Source organism: Oncorhynchus nerka, linkage group LG19 (genome assembly GCF_034236695.1).
Source record: "Oncorhynchus nerka isolate Pitt River linkage group LG19, Oner_Uvic_2.0, whole genome shotgun sequence".
Taxonomy (NCBI): Eukaryota; Metazoa; Chordata; class Actinopteri; order Salmoniformes; family Salmonidae; genus Oncorhynchus; species Oncorhynchus nerka.
In genome coordinates, this window is record NC_088414.1 from 34,657,032 (window position 1) to 34,676,369 (window position 19,338).

Here is a 19,338-nt window from a genome sequence, read left to right on the forward strand (position 1 = left end):
ATAAATACTTTTACTAAGAGTATTGTATATCAGTAATTGACTGATCCGGTCTCTCCAGATCTCCCAACAGTACTCTTTCTAGGGTCAATTTTAGATCATTTTCAGCCATTCCTGAACCTGAGACCAGAAACAGACTACCTGAGGGCAATACCAAAATAAATGGTCATTTGATTCTGTATCCTCACAACAAAATCTGCAGAGCTTCGATGATTTTATGTCTCAAATATTCACATTTGTTGGTGGCAAGAATTCTATATAATAATTTTAGCTGAAAAGCACAAAGTCTTGAATCTTGCATCATGTTATATATCAACTCATACACCCTGTACCATGGAATCAGTACATCAAAAATCTCTTCCCAACTATTTTGCAATCTGTATGGCACAGATGTAAACATATTGGTCCTCAATTGAAAATGGTATACTTTCCTATCTATGCTATTTTTATTCCTCTACCAGTTTTGATCCTTTATAGTGGGCAGACAGACCAGTTCCCTACCTCCTCCCGCTGCCACCTGCCTCCTCCATTTTTGGGGTAATGCTGTAATCAATTGGTTGAACTCTTGGATTGAGCAGACCTTCCCGTATAATTCTGATAACTCCATGAAAGACATAACTCTACCATTACACTTTACAATATCATTTAGGAACAAAATACCCCTTTCAAACATCTTTCCCATAAATAAAGGTATTTTATCAACCAGCACATTTGAGTTCAGCCATAATATGTGTTGTAATAACTGCGTTCATCCACCTCTGGCCTGCTCGCCTCCCTACCACTGAGGAAGTACAGTTCCCGTGCAGCCCAGTCAAAACTGTTCGCTGCTCTGGCCCCCCAATGGTGGAACAAACTCCCTCACGATGCCAGGACAGCGGAGTCAATCACCACCTTCCGGAGACACCTGAAACCCCACCTCTTTCAGGAATACCTAGGACAGGATAAAGTAATCCTTCTCACCTCCCCCCCCCCCTTAAAAGATTTAGATGCACTATTGTAAAGTGGCTGTTCCACTGGATGTCTTAAGGTGAACGCACCAATTTGTAAGTCGCTCTGGATAAGAGCGTCTGCTAAATGACTTAAATGTAATGTAAATGTAATATTATGGCTGACCTTGTTAGCTGAGTTTGTCTGTTCCTCACCCAGTTTGATTCCTTTACACAGCTGTTTCTGTTTCAGTTAATGATTGTGCTTCAACCTACATATTGAATTGATGATCATTAGCACCTGTTTGGTATAATTGTTTAATCATACACCTGACTATATACCTACAAAATCCCTGACTTTGTGCAAGTGTACCTAGAAGAATTGATGCTGTTTTGAAGGCAAAGGGTGGTCACACCAAATCTGGATTTGATTGAGATTTTTCTTCTGTTCACTCACTTTGCATTTAGTTAATTGATACATATAATCTATTAACATGTCTATTTTTGAAAGCATTCTTACTGTACAGCAGTTATTCACACCTGCCTAAAACTTTTGCACAGTACTGTACACTATACACTTCAGTATACACTATACACATCAAAATACACTATACACATCCCTACACACATCACTATACACTATCAATACAAGAAAAGCATAACACAATCATAGAAAACAAACAAATTTGTCAGTAAAAAGGTCCACAATCAGACATCTGAATTTCCCTAGAGGCTTTGAAGATTATTCGATAAATAAAGTGCAAAAAAACAAAATGGAGATTTCCTTAACTCAGTGAAGATGGAAGGGATCTCCAGAGTTAGCGGAGACGGGGTGTGGTGTCTCCTAAATCTGTATTACTGGTACAGCATAGGGCTAACAGGCTTACTGAAATGATAAACCTCTGAAATCTATCCAGTACACAAAACATGAAATACTACATCCCATACTTCAGTGTTGTGAAATAAAACGTGCAACTGTGAGTAGAGCATGTACAGAACTATAAAGATGACATCAACATTTCAACAAGAGCCCATCTCAAATGCGTTGACAAAGTCCCATGTGGAAAAGCGGTTGTGATGATATTGTTGTAATTGTTGTAATCAGACATTTAAATGACCTCTTCACAGTTGAAAGACAGAACAAATCAGTATACTGCTCAAGTAGGACAATCTTTATAAATCTCAGCAACCCTCACAAACATAAAGCATGACCTAATTTTCCACCAAAGACAAGTCTTGACAGCTAAAAATGTTGATGATGGAAACAGATATACCACACTGTGTCGGATAGAGATTTCAGTGCTGGCCAGGAATCTGAGTCTGGTAAAAAAAAGAAAAAAACACTCAAACTATCTGGGAAGTATCAAGCACTGCAAGTAGAGGAGGTTCTTCATTTTCCTCTCGTTTTGCAAGAATTGAGACTGAACAGAGTTAAGACTGGGGGTAGTGTCTGCATTTCTGGTGGCTTTCATCTCAGCACTCAAAACATAAACACGTCTCATTACACTATAATATGGTCATCTTTTATAGGCCGTCATTGTAAATACGAATTTGTTCTTAACTGACTTGCCAAGTTAAATAAATAAAAAACAGGTTAAAAAAAATAGGCAGATATAGCCAGTACCCTCTACTCATATGTCCTACCAGAAGTTCAGGGGCCTAGATGTATTTGTACACTCACTATATCAGCAGCCTCAGCTAGCTGTGTGGACCATAGAGATCCTATCATTTATATGTCATTCTATGGTGTGGACATTAGGGTCCTATTTTATGGAGGTCATTATGACTCTATTATGTTGTCACTCCCACCCTGATGGGACCTCTAGGACCTGGTGGAATAAACAGGGAATTCCACAATGTACACATTAACTCTGAAACTTTTGTTCACGGTCAAGATTTCAGAGTTGAATAACTGCTTGGTCTCTTTTTTAGTAAAGGCCCGTTGCAGTCAAAAACGTTTTATATATATTTCCAGACTGTGAAGTTGGAATAATACTGTGAAATTGTAAAAGTTATTTTAATTTCCTAGTGTAAGAGCTGTTTGAAAAGACCGACTGAAATTTCAGCCTGCTTTGGTGGGATGGAGTTTTGCCTGCAAGGTGACATCACCAGGCGGTAAATTAGTTAATAGACCAATAAGGAAGAGAGTTCCAAACCTCTGCCGATAACAGCTAGTTTTCAGTTTTCCCCTCCCCACTCAGACCACTCACAGACAGTCCTAGAAAAATGATTGCTTGAGAAATTGCTCTCTGGTAAGAAGCTAATTTGGTAGATTTTTTTTAACCATTTTAATTTAAAGCAATCACAGTAATGTACTTAATTGTTACCTAGAAATGATTTGATATTGAGATAAAAAATGGCTGCATTGTACCTTTAATGCATCTGAATGTGTAATTACAGTGAGCTCCAAAAGTTTTTTAATGTTGTTTTGGCTCTGTACTGCAGCATTTTGGATTTGGAATGAGGTCGACACTTTAACCTCATAGTCAGTATAGAGACAAAACAACAACATTGTCACTGTCCCAATACTTTTGGAGCTCAATGTATTTGTTGAAAGAGAGGTAGCCTGAAAACATTTGCTTATGAATTGCAAACGGTTTGAGGCAGTGTAGTATAAGACGAGGATATAATTATCTTCTTTTTCCTTCACCCCATAACAAAATCAATGGGAATTTGTTCCCTACCATTAGTTGACCACATGGCTGTAGTTAATTGTTTCAGTATGTCTAATGGGAGTCCTCGGGCGGCTGATGCATGGTGCCTGGAAGCCAACATGAAGGACATGGGCGGTCTGACCAACACAAGCAAACAGTGATACGGTTTACATCTATACAAGACGGCTGATTTTAAGCCTGAACTTTGCCCTTTTGTCAGAAAAGTCAAGGAACAAGACACCTGTAAATTAGAATATCCAAATATGAAATTATGAATAAAAGATGACAAAAATTACATGATTAAAAAAAAAAAAAAAAACTAGAAAGATCAGCTGAGAATACTGAGACTCAGAGAAGGTCTACTGAGTAACTAAAAACAGGTGGAGCCAGTCTGAGAACCTGAACTACTTTAATATCTCCAGGGTTCATACATACAGTAGGAATAGTGGGACAAAAGCAAGCCATCAATCACAATAAAAGGCAACGTTTTAATCTATTGTGCCTTAGCACTGCACTGCATATCAGACAAGGTCTGAGGTATGTGTAAACTGGCTGCCAGGTCCATAGAGACAGAGGCAACATATGATTTCCACACAAGCAGCAATAAGAGCAACACATGCTACATGCATTAATGGTGAGGACAGAAAGAGGAGGAGAGGGTATAAGAGAGGTCGTGGCAGTTTATACTACACCTGGGACATTTTCAATAGGATGCTAGGTCTCAGCATATTCACATATAAGTGGAATATATAGAATGGAATATATAGAACCATGTCTGTTCTATCTATTGCAATTCCATCATGCAACTCCAGAACTCCTCACTGAAAACGGTGAAGGCTGGATTTTGGCTCTTTGGAAGCAGGAGGGGCTAACGTGTCTGAGACTCTCATGCAGACTAATTGGAAAGCCAGGCAGAGTAAGAAACGGAGAAAGAGAGGGAGAAATAAAGTGAGAAAGAGAGGGAGAAGGAGAGGGAAACAAAAGGGAGAAAGAAAGGGAAAAAGAGAGGGAGAAAGAAGGAGAAATAGAGGGAGAAAGAGAGGGAGAAAGAAGGAGAAATAGAGGGAGAAATAGATGGAGAAAGAGAGGGAGAAAGAAGGAAAAATAGAGGGAGAAAGAGAAGGAGAAAGAAAGGGAGAAAGAAGGAGAAATAGAGGGAGAAAGAAGGAGAAATAGAGGGAGAAAGAGAGGGGAAAAGAGAGGGAGAAAGAGAGGGAGAAAGAGAAGGAAAAGAAGAGGGAGAAAGAGAGGGGAAAAGAGAGGGAGAAAGAGAAGGAAAAGAAGAGGAAGAAAGAGTGGGAGAAAGAGAGAGAATAAGAGAGGGAGAAATGGTGTGAGAAAGAGAGGAAGAAAGAGCAATCCCTACCACAAGACTCTCTTCCTGCCACAGACAATCTTTCTTCCCTCTGTCTGAGAGCAACACCAGAGAGGTCCCCGTGGGTCTCTGGGCTCTGTCTGAGAGCTGGTCAGATTTATAAAGTCCTGGTGTCCTCCCTGCTGCTACAGCAACGGTAAGGTCAGGAGGAAAGATGTGGAGCTGGACACCCCTTCATTTTTGGTCAGTGTCCCAGATGGGTATAGATAAATAGTCTAGTCTGGTGTGTACTTGGGCAGAGGTCTGCTCTCAGTGGCTTTATTGTTTTACCATTCCTATTGGTTGGCTAGCTAATTCATAGATTGATCCAAGCCTTAGTTTGGGGAGAAACAAGTCTTTCTTGTGACTAAAAAAGAACAAAACGTTCTCTTCACACACTGTTCACACAAGTTTACAAAATACAGAATGAATGTAAAAAATCAACCACCGTGTTGGGTTTTATTCACACAAACCATAGCGCATTTGAGTCCTGTTACTTCTGTTACTTGGCTCCGTGTTCAACAGTTCAAACATAGCTGGTTCTGGATCACTGATATTACATAACAGGAATACATGCTGCTGACCTTGTGAATTATGAGCTCCATGTCAGCCAAGCTAAACAAATCCCAAAGAACAGAATAATCGAATCAAATTTTATTTTTACCAAATGCAGTTTTCAGAAAAATACAACAACAAAAAAGTAACAAATAAAAGTAACAAATAATTAAAGAGCAGCAGTAAAACAACCATAGCGAGGCTATTTACAGGGGGTACCGGTACAGAGTCAATGGGCAGGAGCACCGGTTAGTCGAGGTAATTGAGGTGATATGTACATGTAGGTAGAGTTATTAAAGTGACTATGCATAGATAATAACAGAGAGTAGCAGCAGTGTAAAAGAGGGGGGGGGGGTAATGCAAATAGTCTGGGTAGCCATTTGATTAGGTGTTCAGGAGTCTTATGGCTTGGGGGTAGAAGCTGTTTATAAGCCTCTTGGACCTAGACTTGTCGCTCCTGTACCGCATGCCGTGCAGTAGCAGAGAGAACAGTCTATGACTAGGGTGACTGGAGTCTTTGACAATATCTAAGGCCTTCCTCTGACAGCCAGTGTTAGGATAACTTCAATTAAAGCTGCACTCACAGTTTCAAACTATGTAAAGATATATGATTCAGTGTTGCCAAATCAGTGATAGTCAAGCTAACAAACATTATTTATTTAGTTATCATTCACTTATTATGAGTAAGTTATTAGTTTTTTTGGTCATGTGTTCATCAACACCAGGTGTGGGCAGCTCAAGCTGCAGAATGGATGTATTCATTTATAAAACAATCAAGAAAAGAACTTGTGAACAAAAAAACACAACAAAAAAAAAGAGATTAAAAGGAATGCATGCTCGATAAGCTCTGCAGAGTTGACCTGGAGCAGGAAGTGACCTCATAAGGCTCAAGTTTCCTATTTGTTTGCACTGAAACTCAATCCAGCAGAGCAGGTCAATCTGATAGACATCTGGAACTCACTGGGCTGATGCCCCAGATGACCTCAATGAGTATGTAGGCATAGGCCTAAACACTCAGTGATTGGAGGAGCAGACACTGTATTGTAGGCCTAAACACTCAGTGATTGGAGGAGCAGACAAGGTATTGATCAGTTTCCTATCACTACGTCAACAGACAAGGGCTAACCGGACCTTCACATTGGTCATTCCAAAATGAAGATGAAATGATGACCAAAAAAAAACAGATATTCAAACAGTGTTTTGATACTGATCTGTTAAGTGTTTTTTGACATCTGTGGCGTCTCAGAAGGTCATGTGCCTGAAATAACCCACAATACAAATTCACCCAGATGTCAACAGCAGGAAAGACATATTCTTCTATGTGTATTATACTAAGCCCTTGGCACGGTACTGTATCTAGCCTACTAGCATTATGGAAAATACGATCTGGTAGCCATCTGGAAGGATATTGTCCTGAACCAGAATTGTTTGACTTGGAAAAGACCAGTACGATTTCAGACTGTTTGAAACATACTGTATTTTGCCCCAGGGATGGTCAAAAATATCAGGCTAATACCTGATGTGACAGTGATGCAGTAGTGAGTCCCACAGTATTGGAAACCAAAGGTGGACTTCATTTAGAGACGGTTGGAAAATAGACAAAGAGAAGAAAAACAGCCATTGCTTGAACTCTGTGACTGTTGGATAACCTGTAAACTGGTACAGTGGTATTGGTAACGCCACTGTGAACTCTCTTGCTCCTTTTCATCCTGACCCTAAAAAGCTCTGCACACAAACTATTTGTCTGCATACTTTCCATTTCCCACAGATTATGTAAACCTGCGTAGTCACACATCTTGACCCAATCATCCAACACTGTACCAATGTTTCACATTTCGAGGCATCATGAGTGTGTCAAGAATGAACATCTATTCATCATATTAGGTTTTTTTTTGTGGGGGGGGGATAAATCCAGCCACGTGTAAACTCTCTAAACGTAAAAGCCAACAGACATTTGAAAAAGGGAGACAATTTTTTTACGAGAATCTGGACATGGAATTCAATACCTGAGATGGTTGGTTTTCACGGTTGAATATACATCAGAAAGAGAATGGAAACGACTAGACTGTAGGAAAGATCGGTCATTAGAACAAAAACAATTATAAGTTTTGACAGTCTCCACTCTTTATCCGCCTGAGAAACTGGGAAAATGAATCAGTTTCCATTATTGTGGCTGGAGCTGAAGAAATTGTTGTGGTGGGGGGTGGTTGGTAGCAGGGTTGCGAGTCATTCCCTTAAAGTTATGAAAACCATACGGCACAAGAGAAAACCATCGTCCAGCACAGCAGCCCCCCCCCTCCTCCACACAGTCAGTCATTACCCAGCCCCTCTTCCAAAAACACACAATCCTTTTTCCTTTACATACCCTCCTTCTTTCTTTCTCCCCTCCCTCCCGTCTCTTTTCTTTCTCCTGCAGATCAGTTAGAATGCTGCTACCAAGGCAGAGGTAGACCAGCAGGGAGCTCAGGAGAAAGGCCTCTGACTAAATGTAAGAGAATAGTTTTGTTTGGGGAAAAGTTGTGGAGTATTGAAAAAAAAGCAGAAAGAAAAAAAGTATTACTTAGAGAGAGGTGTAGTTAGGTGAGAAAAGACAATGGTACAGATGGGGAAGATGAGCTGTGCCTTGCGCTCCTGTGCTCTTCTGGCAGTCTTGTGTGCCTGCTGGCCTCCCTGGACTCTGGGACAAGAGCTGCAGGAACAAGATGCCCTCTGCACTGCAGATGGCTGCTACGCCGTCTATTTCCAACGTAAGACTTTTCGGGAATCTGCAAGGTTCTGCAAGGACAAACGTGGTTCCCTGGCAACCCTAAAGAGTTCTGAGGAAGCGGCTATGGTCCATGAGCTCCTTTCGTCGGTGGAGCAGCGCGGCCCTCGGGCCAGGGTCAGACTGTGGATTGGGCTCCATCGCCAGCCCAGGCAGTGCTCTGCCACACGCCCACTCAGGGGATTCCAATGGATCACAGGTGAACAGGACACCCAGTACAGAAACTGGCTGAGAGCGGACTCACCTAGTACCTGTGCCGCACCCCGCTGTGTCGTCATAAGCGTCAACACTGCTGCTGACACCCGGGAGCAGCACGACAACTTCAAATGGCTGGATGGCTCCTGCTCACTGGCTGTAGATGGATTCATGTGTCACTACAACTACCGGGGGATGTGCCCTTCTCTGAAGAGTGAGGGAGGGGGACCTGCACTGTATACCACCCCTTTCAACCTGCTCAGCACCATCCTCACTCACATCCCCTTTGGTTCAGTAGCCACCTTGCCCTGCCCAGATAATGAAGACAGCTTAGAGAACAGTCTGTTCTTTGCATGCTGAGGGAGGATGGGAGTGTGGGCTGGTCAAAGGATGCCCCCCTCTGCTCTGATGGCCCCCAGGACTGGTGTGAAGAGGAAAATGGTGGCTGTGAGCATTTCTGTCAGAATGCTGACACACACTATTACTGTGAGTGTTCTGAAGGCTTCACACTGGCAGAGGACGGCCAGACCTGCCAGCCGAACCATTCCTGTGGCACGGCCAACTGTGAGTTTGACTGTGAAGAGAATACTAAAGGTTTCCGCTGCAAATGTCCAAATGGTTACCTGTTGGCACCTGGTGGACGCAACTGCCTGGATGTTGATGAGTGTCTGCAGGCGCCCTGCCCTCATATCTGTGTAAATGCTCCTGGGACATTTGAGTGTCGCTGCAATGAGGGCTACGAGCCTGATGAAGACGGAGAATGTGTGGATGTCGATGAATGCAAAGATTCCAGCAGCTGTGCACACAGATGTGAGAACACCCCTGGTTCCTATGCCTGCCACTGCCGCCAAGGCTTCACTGAGCTGCCCGATGATCCAGGCTTATGCCAGGACATCGATGATTGTCAGATCTCCACAAGCTGCCACCAGAAGTGTCTCAACTATGTTGGTGGGTTTGAGTGCTATTGTGAGGCAGGGTACGAGCTGCAGTCAGACCAGTATTCCTGTATGGCCATTCCAGAGGGTGAACATGAGTATTCATCCACAGCTACCTCATCCTACCAAACCTCTTTCTCCTGGGTCCCCGAATTCCCAGACTGGGTTACCGACACCACAGCTTTGGAGTGGCTGACAGAGCAGACCAGCCTTGAGAGGCTTCCTACTGAGAAGACAGCCTCTATGCCGGTTCCACACAGGCCGTCGAATGACCATAACTCACACTGGGATGTTCTCACACGGAGAAAGCCCGCTCAGAACACTGTCACACCCTTGCCCAGCTCATCCTCTCAGGAAGATGATGTCACTCAAAGCCAAGCAGGTGATCCCTCAGTGGTGCCCAGCGTTAGTGACAGCCACCACCCAGCAGTCCAGAATGACAGGGGGGCTGGGAGAGTGGTAGAAACCCCAGACAGTAACTCTGAGATTAAGGCCGCCACCACCCCCACCATCACACTCAGAGTCCCACTTCCAGCCCAAACAACATCATTCGCATTAGGGGCAGAGCGGCCTGACAGTAAGGGCAAAAGGAAGCAGGACAAGAGCTGGCTTCTCGTAGCACTCCTGGTGCCCCTGTGTGTTTTCATTGTGGTGATGCTGGCTCTGGGCATTGTGTACTGCACTAGCTGTGCTGTAGAACAAAACAAGAGAATCACTGACTGTTACCGCTGGATCGTCACCTCCAAATCAGAGAACAAGAACAAGGCGAAATCTCCTGCTTGACCAATAGAGGGCATACTGACTTTTTAATGAACAGTTCTGAATAGGGGGGGGATGAATAAAGGGTTAAATAAAGAACAGGATCCAGACCACCCATCTGATGGCCTCTGCTGCTATCACAGTGAAACTGAACCCCTGCATACTCCTGCGGAACATTCTAGTGTCTCTGTCTGAAGTTAATCTACAAATAGTGCTTATTAATTATGACAACATAAATGAAGTGCTGTTTTGTTAGGTGTTGTAAAGATCTGATAAATGCTTCTGAAGGGGAGATGACTTTATCGAGAGGAAGGGGTTCATATTTCACTGCTAGTGCTTCTGAAGACAGGGGAGATGACTTTATCGAGAGGAAGGGGTTCATATTTCACTGCTAGTGCTTCTGAAGACAGGGGAGATGACTTTATCGAGAGGAAGGGGTTCATATTTCACTGCTAGTGCTTATTTCGCCACGATCAGAAAAATGTCTTAAACAATTATTAATTTAGCAGGTGCTAAAGTGTATTGTAGACCTCGTTATTGAGGTTACTGATAATCAACAGAATAAACTTCAGAGTATTAATTTAAGAAACCTAGATGAGAAACAAGCCCATAACATTTATTGAGAAGAAACATGTGCAAGCAAAATGCTCCAATTGCAGAATATTTGAATGTGTTGCCTTTTGTAATGTGTACCCACTTTTGTTAGTTAGGCCTAAATTGAATTATGTCCTTCTAGATTCGTTGCACTGAGTATGCATTGGATTTGAATAAAAATCAATAAACCATTTCTGTATTGTTTGACTGACACACCTCATGCCGTGAAAACGATGATGAATAGAGCGAGCCAGCTTGTAGTCCTAAACCAGAGTTCCATCTGGTTTGTTCAGCCATATCTATGGGGAAAAGGAATGGGGAAAGAATAGGGTTTCGGGGATAAACACCAAATATAAGGTCTAGGCTTAGGAGATCTTATATTTTGTTGTTCTATGAGATAATATCAGTCAGTTAACATGTCCTTTATGATTTATGAAGCCTTTAAGTGCTTTTCTTTGTAACATATATGCTTCGACATTCATAAAAAGTGAAGTTGGCTGATGAAAATGATCACATGGAACAAAATGTATCATAAGATCTCCTAAGTCTGTGTTTACCGCCAACCTTATTTTCAGTGTTTATCCAAAAACCTTACAAAAACGCCATTCATTTCTCCATAGGCTTTGTCCAACGAACCAAATGTACACATACATGTTATTCAATCATTGCACCCACACTGCTCTCGGAGCATATACCCACGTGGGTGATTGAAAGATGAACTAAGCTCCACACACCAGTCTATAGTGGTAATGCACCTTAAATTGGTTGCCAACCACCATATGAAGTCCAAAGAAGAAGCCTGAAGAAGGAGAGATTATTAGAAAACACATTTTTACCCTTTAATCTGTGGATTAATTGTCTTGTGCATTTTAGGTAAAATAACAACCCAATGTTTATATTCCAGGGCAAATTACCTAGTAACAATAAACTAGCTAGCTAAATTGCCATAAATGTTGAATGCTTTTCGACCTGTCCCCAAGTTAAATATAGTTGGTCTGGTGTGGGGGGCCAAAATCAACATACGCGCGATGGCACACGCGGACGCACGCGCGCGTGAGGTCTGGTCAGCTTGTTTTAGTGGCTACAAAAATAGTCCGTTACAATTTCTCTATACCTAACACCAAGAGAAATAGTTAAATCTGCCTCCTTTTGCCTTTTATTGGGTAATAGCGCCCCCACGCAGTTAGGGTCTAGGCCTACATTTGTAAAATAGGACTATTTCCATGTTTTCTACTGTGACATACAGATTAAAAACTGTATCACTTTCACTAACAAAATAATGTGGGTGTCTTCTAAACATTTAAGATTAAACATAAACACAATCATCAGGACTTTTATTCAGCCTATACATAATAGTGCTATAATAGGTTATCATATCCATATTCTTCTTTTTCCTAATTTTGGTAACACTTCCTATGAATACCGTATTATACGGATATCTGCATTAAATGGACATTTAGAATGGTTATAGTAGGCAAGGATTTAGAGTACTATATGAACAGGTTGTATAAAGCCTTCACTTGTCTTGCTTTATAATACAAATACTCTTATTATTCATAATTCGCCGTTATTCTTGTAAAGACTAATAGATCATCGCAACACTTGCAAAAGTAATGGAGAAAAATGTAAATGTCGACGAGGATGGGATTCGAACCCACGCGTGCAGAGCACAATGGATTAGCAGTCCATCGCCTTAACCACTCGGCCACCTCGTCGGTTGGAATATCTGCGGAAAATATCTATATTTATCCGCAGAAAAGAATTTTATGCGTGTTAATAATTTGCTATTATGCTTTGCTTTTCGATTTATTTGCACCAGTTTACTACTGTAGTGAATATACCATTCCAAAACTACGTTTAATTGCTTTGGATTTATACAACATGAGGTGGGATCAGTTCCCATTTCCCAGACAGTTGCGATCGTAGCGGACTAAACGCCCCTCCATGGTGAAAAAAGGTTCATCATAAACTTCCTTCACCGAAACTTTCACCATGGAGTGGGGTTTAAAAACAGCAGAGAATCTTTGTATAACAGAGCTAGCTATATATGGCAGTTTTTGCCTGCAGAATCCGAGTGGATAAGAAAAACTCAAATAGATTGTAACTTGTATGGGCACTGTACAGTAAACAAAACAAAGACAACAGTTTTAATATTGATCATTGTAATTAAGTGCTGTATTTAATAACTAGGCTATGCATCCACATTTGTTAGTTAAATTGCCAGTAAAAGTAACCATATAGGCCTAGTTCAGGAGAGATTGGCACAATTCGTGGGATAATCAAGTTCATGTTATCCATTCAGCATATGATGTCGATGTGCCAGAGCTGACTTCAATAGCTGATCTGGGTGCGTAACAAGGATGGGCATATTGGGTGGAGAGCTGATTTATGCCCCATGTTATCATGTGTAAGAATCTGGAGGGGGCCTGGTCCAGGAAGGAGGTGATCTCTGACCCCTGAAGCAGGCAGCTGGTTGGCCCCAGTGTGACCTCACAGTCCAGCCTGCTCAGTACTGGCAGGCTGAAAGGAACATGGCATGTTGACATCTCGTCTATATGATTGGAAGGTGGCTGAGGGCCTGTGCTTGGGATTTTGGGCTGCTGTGTGTATTTCCACAACACTTGCCTTGATGGTGATCCACACAAGCAAGTGGATCCATCTTGTGGGTGAATGGGGAAATATTCCACGGTCCGGTAAGGCAGCCTAGCAGCAGCAGCCATAAGTGCCTGTGGATGTCTACAGGACTTGTGTTTCTCACTCCACTGTTCGTTCGGGACAAGGCCCTCCAATCCGGCATGGTCAGGGCCCTCCTTGAATACAGCACTGCCTCCTCTATAGACTGACTTCATATGGTCCCTGGAGAAAGAGCAGATGTTATATAGGACCAAGAAACATCTGAAATGGCCAACAATGAGACAAGGATATGACGGTATGATTCCCTATATCCAAAGAAAACAATCAGCAACAATTATGCCACTGATGAACGGTTAAAGGAACAGTTCACCCAAATGACAAAATGGTGTCTTCACCTTGACAGCAATCCATTATTTGGTTTAGTTTCCCTGGCATTGTTTCCAGAGTTGGAGCATGTGGCAAAAATCTCATCCATGTCCTGGTATCGATATTAGCATTTTTCACGCATCATGTCTGAAAGTATCTCAAATTGATTGTGAAGCTCAACAAAGTCACTTAATAGATGATTGTAACATAATGCGGCAAAAATGCTAATATCGATACCAGGACTTGCTTATACCTTAACAGTATACCTATTGACTGAGACTAGAAGCTTGTGCCCACACACAGTGGTGCTTACCCGAACTCTGACTCTTTGACTGTATGTGACACCCCTGAGTCACAGGAGGGCTCTATCTGCAAGGTTTTCATTTGATGTGTGGTGAAAGAACCAGCAGATATAGGGGACTTCCCCAAGGAACAATGGCCTTCCAAACCAGGTGGAAGAACAGGACCTTCTATCATGGCCAAGATCCCATCTAAAACTGGAGTGAGGAGGAAGTCTTCTCCATCCATGGGTATGTATGGAGCCAACGAATCCAGGTCCAGCTCACATAGTTCCTGCAGGGAGGAAATATGCAATTAAAAAAGGGATTGAAAAAGTCCACCATGGATTGAAAAAGTCCACCATGCTACCAATTTCAGCCCAGGTTTTACCCGTGAGCAAAGAGATAGGCCTACTTACAGAGAGTGAGTTAATGTTCATTTGATCCTCTCGGTTGAGCTCTGAATATCCCTCATAGGTTTGGATCTCGTTGTTGTTTTCTAGATCAGTTTGGGAGGAACGTAACAATTCAATGCCACAAGTCTCTTACCACCTCTTCGGTTAGATGCAAATAATCGTCAGCTAAAGGGACAGACCTGGAGTTGGTATTTTTGTGTTGCGTAGATGAACAGCTGTCTCTGCTGCAGGATAGGTCTCATTCTGCAGGATGGGCCCCACGAGATCAGAGTAACAGGGCCTCAGTAAAGGTTCTGTTTGCTGCAGTGAGAACACCATCTCTGGTAGCTCCACCTCACTGTGGTGAGACAACGAGATAGGGCAAACGGAAAAAGGACAGAGAAGATATCTTTACACCAGATACGGTGCATACAACTTGGTAGCACAAGGAACAAGGGATTTTACTTGTAAACAGCTGAACAGATATCTAGTCTAACCAACTTCCTATCCACACAGTCTTGGTAAGAGTTGTCATTTCATTAGATGCTTTCATTGGACCCCGACCCCAACATCACTTCTCACCTTAGAATGTAGTTGATGCAGACGACACTCTGGGGCTGCCCAGTCCGGTTGTTGTACACCACCGATGCATCCGTCTCTGCCCACACATACCCACCACCTTTCAGCAGCAGACGGTACCTGCCCATGGTAGCCTGTCCCTTAGAGAGCACTGTCCCAGACACATGATCACATATCAATTTAACATGGTCAGAACATACTAGTGATATTAACAATATTTATATACACCTCATAATTCGAGGTAACTCACAGCTCTGGTGTGCTTTGTGAATGTGCTGGCAGTCAGATGTGTGGTAATACTGATACACAGACTGGCCCAGAAGTTCTGTTTCTGTATATCCAGTCAGCTCCTTGACACTAGAAACAAAATCACATGAAAAACAGTATGACAAGTATTATGTAATATGCTTGTATTACTCGTCTCGTTTCATTAGCGTCACCAGATGAGTGTTGAGTTAGTGACTGTACCCCGAATGGCAGTAGGTGAACCTCATGTCCGGGTGATGTCCGCTCAGGAAGGTCTTGCGATTCAAGCTGGCATCCCTGATGATGCATTGTGAGATGGGTAAGGGTCGGCACATTAGGACAAGACAGGCTGACTCTGGAAGGTGAGATTGTTTCTTAACCCCAACGCAATGAATCACCTGTGTGTGTGAGAGACAGAGAGAAAAGAGAAAGTGAAGTTTGTATTTCTACAACAGAGAAGAATAAAACTCAACATGTTAATACTCTGCTTCAAACTAGCATGAAGTACTGGCCTTCAACATGTTAATACTCTGCTTTAAACTAGCATGAAGTACTGGCCTTCAACATGTTAATACTCTGCTTCAAACTAGCATGAAGTACTGGCCTTCAACATGTTAACACTCTGCTTCAAACTAGCATGAAGTACTGGCCTTCAACATGTTAACACTCTGCTTCAAACTAGCATGAAGTACTGGCCTTCAACATGTTAACACTCTGCTTCAAACTAGCATGAAGTACTGGCCTTCAACATGTTAACACTCTGCTTCAAACTAGTATGAAGTACTGGCCTTCCATCGTGTGTGTCTTTGGTTGACAGCTCGACCCTGAGAAGTCAGAGTGCTCTTCACACGGAGGAGGAAGTCACACTGCTGTTGTCTCTCAGTAGCTGATAGAAAGACACGATACAGAAGATAAACAATATGCCTCTTTGCTAACTAATATCTTGTTTAAAATATGTGAAGTCCCCTTTACCTATCATTTTTGAGAGGATATCTCTGACTTCCCTCTGGTCAGAGTGGTGCATGAAGTCAAAGAGACTCCTACCAATCAGATCCATCTACACGTGACATGAAAACATTTGATGTTTAGAAAAATATTTTTTGTTTTCCATCTGTTTTGCCTTCAGTTCCAGTACAATATGAACACTCAACATACAGTTGAAGTCGGAAGTTTACATACACCTTAGCCAAATACATTTAAACTCAGTTTTTCACAATTCATGACATTTAATCCTAGTAAAAATGGTCTTAGGTCAGTTAGGATCACAACTTTATTTTAAGAATGTGAAATGTCAGAATAATAGTAGAGAGAATAATTTATTTCAGCTTTTATTTCTTTCATCACATTCCCAGTGGGTCAGAAGTTTACATACACTCAATTAGTATTTGGTAGCATTGACTTTAAATTGTTTAACTTGGGTAGCCTTCCACAACCTTCCCACAATAAGTTGGGTGAATTTTGGCCCTGACAGAGCTGGTGTAATGGGGTCAGGTTTGTAGGCCTCCTTGCTCAACACATGCTTTTTCAGTTCTGCCCACAAATGTTCTATAGGATTGAGGTCAGGGCTTTGTGATGGCCACCCCAATACCTTGACTTTGTTGTCCTTAAGCCATTTTGCCACAACTTTGGAAGTATGATTGGGGTCATTGTCCATTTGGAAGACCCATTTGCAACCAAGCTTGAACTTCCTGACTGATGTCTTGAGATGTTGCTTCAATATATCCACATAATTGTCCACCCTCATGATGCCATCCATTTTGTGAAGTGCACCAGTCCCTCCTGCAGCAAACTACCCCAACAACATGATGCTGCCACCCCGTGCATCACGGTTGGGATGGTGTTCTTCGGCTTGCGAGGCTTCCCCTTTTGCCTCCAAACATAACGATGGTCATTATGGCCAAACAATTCTATTTTTGTTTCATCAGACCAGAGGACATTTCTCCAAAAAGTACGATCTTTGTCCCCATGTGCAGTTGCAAACCGTAGGCTGGCTTTTTTATGATGATTTCGGAGCAGTGGCTTCTTCCTTGCTGAGCGGCCTATCAGGTTTTGTCGATATAGGCCTTGTTTTACTCGTTTTACAGATACTTTTGTACCTGTTTCCTCCAGCATATTCACAAGGTTCTTTGCTGTTGTTCTGGGATTGATTTGCACTTTTCGCACCAAAGTACGTTCATCTCTAGGAGACAGAACGCGTCTCCTTCCTGAGTGGTATGACGGCTGCATGGTCCCATGGTGTTTATAGTTGCGTACGATTGTTTGTACAGATGAACCATGGCGATTGGAAATTGCTCCCAGGGATGAACCAGACTTTTGGAGGTCTACAATTTTTTTTCTGAGGTCTTGGCTGATTTCTTTTGATTTTCCCATGATGTCAAGCAAAGAGGCACTGAGTTTGAAGGTAGGCCTTGAAATACAACCACAGGTACACCTCCAATTGACTCAAATTATGTCAAGTAGCCTATCAGAAGCTTCTAAAGCCATTACATAATTTTCTGGAATTTTCCAAGCTGTTTAAAAGGCACAGTCAACTTAGTATATGTAAACTTCTGACCCACTGGAATTGTGATACAGTGAAATATAAGTGAAATTATCTGTCTGTATACAATTGTTGGAAAAATTACTTGTGTCATGCACAAAGTAGATGTCCTAACTGACTTGCCAAAACTATAGTTTGTTAACAAGAAATTTGTGGAGTAGTTGAAAAACTAGTTTTAATGACTCCAACCTAAGTGTATGTAAACTTCCGACTTCAACTGTATGTACATATACTGAACAAAAAATATAAACACAACATGTAAAGTGTTGGTCCCAAGTTTCATAAACTGAAATTAAAGATCCTAGAAACGTTCCATATGCACAAAAAAACGTATTTCTCTCTAATCTGGTGCACAAATGTGTTTACATCCCTGGTAGTGAGAATTTCTCCTTTGACAAGATAATTCATTCACCTGACGTGTGTGGCATATCAAGAACCTGATTAAACAGCATGATCATTACACAGGTGCACCTTGTGATGGGGACAATAAAAGGCCACTCTGAAATGTGCAGTTTTGTCACACAAAACAATGCCACAGATGTCTCAATTTTGAAGGAGCGTGCAATTGGAATGCTGCCTGCAGGAATGACCACCAGAGCTGTTGCCAGAGAATGTAATGTTAATTTCTCTACCATAAGCCGTTTTAGAGAATTTGGCAGTACATCCAACCGGCCTCACAACCACAGACCACGTGTAACGACGCCAGCTCCACATCCGGCTTTTTTTAACCTGCGGGATCATCTGAGACCAGCCACCCGGACAGCTGATAAAACTGAGAAGTACAGTGCCTTGCAAATGTATTCATCCCCCTTGCCGATTTTCCTATTTTGTTGCATTTAAATGGATTTTTATGTGGATATCATGTAATGGACATACACAAAATAGTCAAAATTGGTGAAGTGAAATTAAAAAATGTACTTGTTTAAAAAATATATATATATATATTTTTTAACTGGCATATGTATTCACCCCCTTTGCTATGAAGCCCCTAAATAAGATCTGGTGCAACCAATTACCTTCAGAAGTCACATAATAAGTTAAATAACTTCTTGTAACTAGGGGGCAGTATTTTCATTTTTGGAAAAATAACGTTCCCAGAGTAAACGGGCTATTTTGTCAGGACAAGATGCTAGAATATGCATATAATTGACAGCTTAGGATAGAAAACCCTCTAAAGTTTCCAAAACTGTAAAAATATTGTCTGTGAGTATAACAGAACTGATATTGCAGGCGAAAGCCTGAGAAAAATCCAATCCGGAAGTGACTCATGTTTTGAAAGCTCTGCGTTCCGATGCGTCCCTATTGAGCAGTGAATGGGCTATCAACCAAATTCCTTTTTCTACGTATTCCCCAAGGTGTCTACAGCATTTTGATGTAGTGTCACGCATTTATGTTGAAGAATGAGCGTTTGCGTAAGTGGTCACCTGATGGCTCTCAGAGTGATTCTTGCGTAAAATACAGAGGTAGCCATTTTTCCTCCCGGTCCTGCTGAAAAGCCAACTGTCCCAGTTGATATATTATCGAATAGATATTTGAAAAACACCTTGAGGATTGATTATAAACAACGT

At 42.0% G+C, this 19,338-nt stretch overlaps 1 protein-coding gene, 1 non-coding gene and 1 pseudogene across 2 annotated transcripts in view; 1 reads left to right on the forward strand and 2 right to left on the reverse strand.

Moving 5' to 3' along the window:
- Positions 1-5,570: 5,570 nt before the first annotated feature.
- Positions 5,571-19,338, reverse strand: part of hif1al2 (hypoxia inducible factor 1 subunit alpha, like 2) — a 35,453-nt gene continuing 21,685 nt past the window's right edge. The window contains exons 4-12 of the mRNA XM_029620951.2: positions 16,204-16,288; positions 16,020-16,117; positions 15,454-15,629; positions 15,236-15,342; positions 14,989-15,136; positions 14,607-14,764; positions 14,431-14,510; positions 14,047-14,306; positions 5,571-13,589 (exon numbers count right to left, since the gene is read on the reverse strand). Of these exons, the coding sequence (XP_029476811.2) occupies positions 13,019-13,589; positions 14,047-14,306; positions 14,431-14,510; positions 14,607-14,764; positions 14,989-15,136; positions 15,236-15,342; positions 15,454-15,629; positions 16,020-16,117; positions 16,204-16,288 (1,683 nt within the window). The 3' untranslated portion in view covers positions 5,571-13,018. The remainder of the gene's footprint in view (positions 13,590-14,046; positions 14,307-14,430; positions 14,511-14,606; positions 14,765-14,988; positions 15,137-15,235; positions 15,343-15,453; positions 15,630-16,019; positions 16,118-16,203; positions 16,289-19,338) is intronic.
- On the forward strand, positions 8,080-10,937 carry LOC115101456 (endosialin-like; annotated as a pseudogene).
- On the reverse strand, positions 12,367-12,448 carry trnas-gcu (transfer RNA serine (anticodon GCU)). The gene has a single exon. It is a non-coding gene; the product is annotated as a tRNA-Ser (tRNA).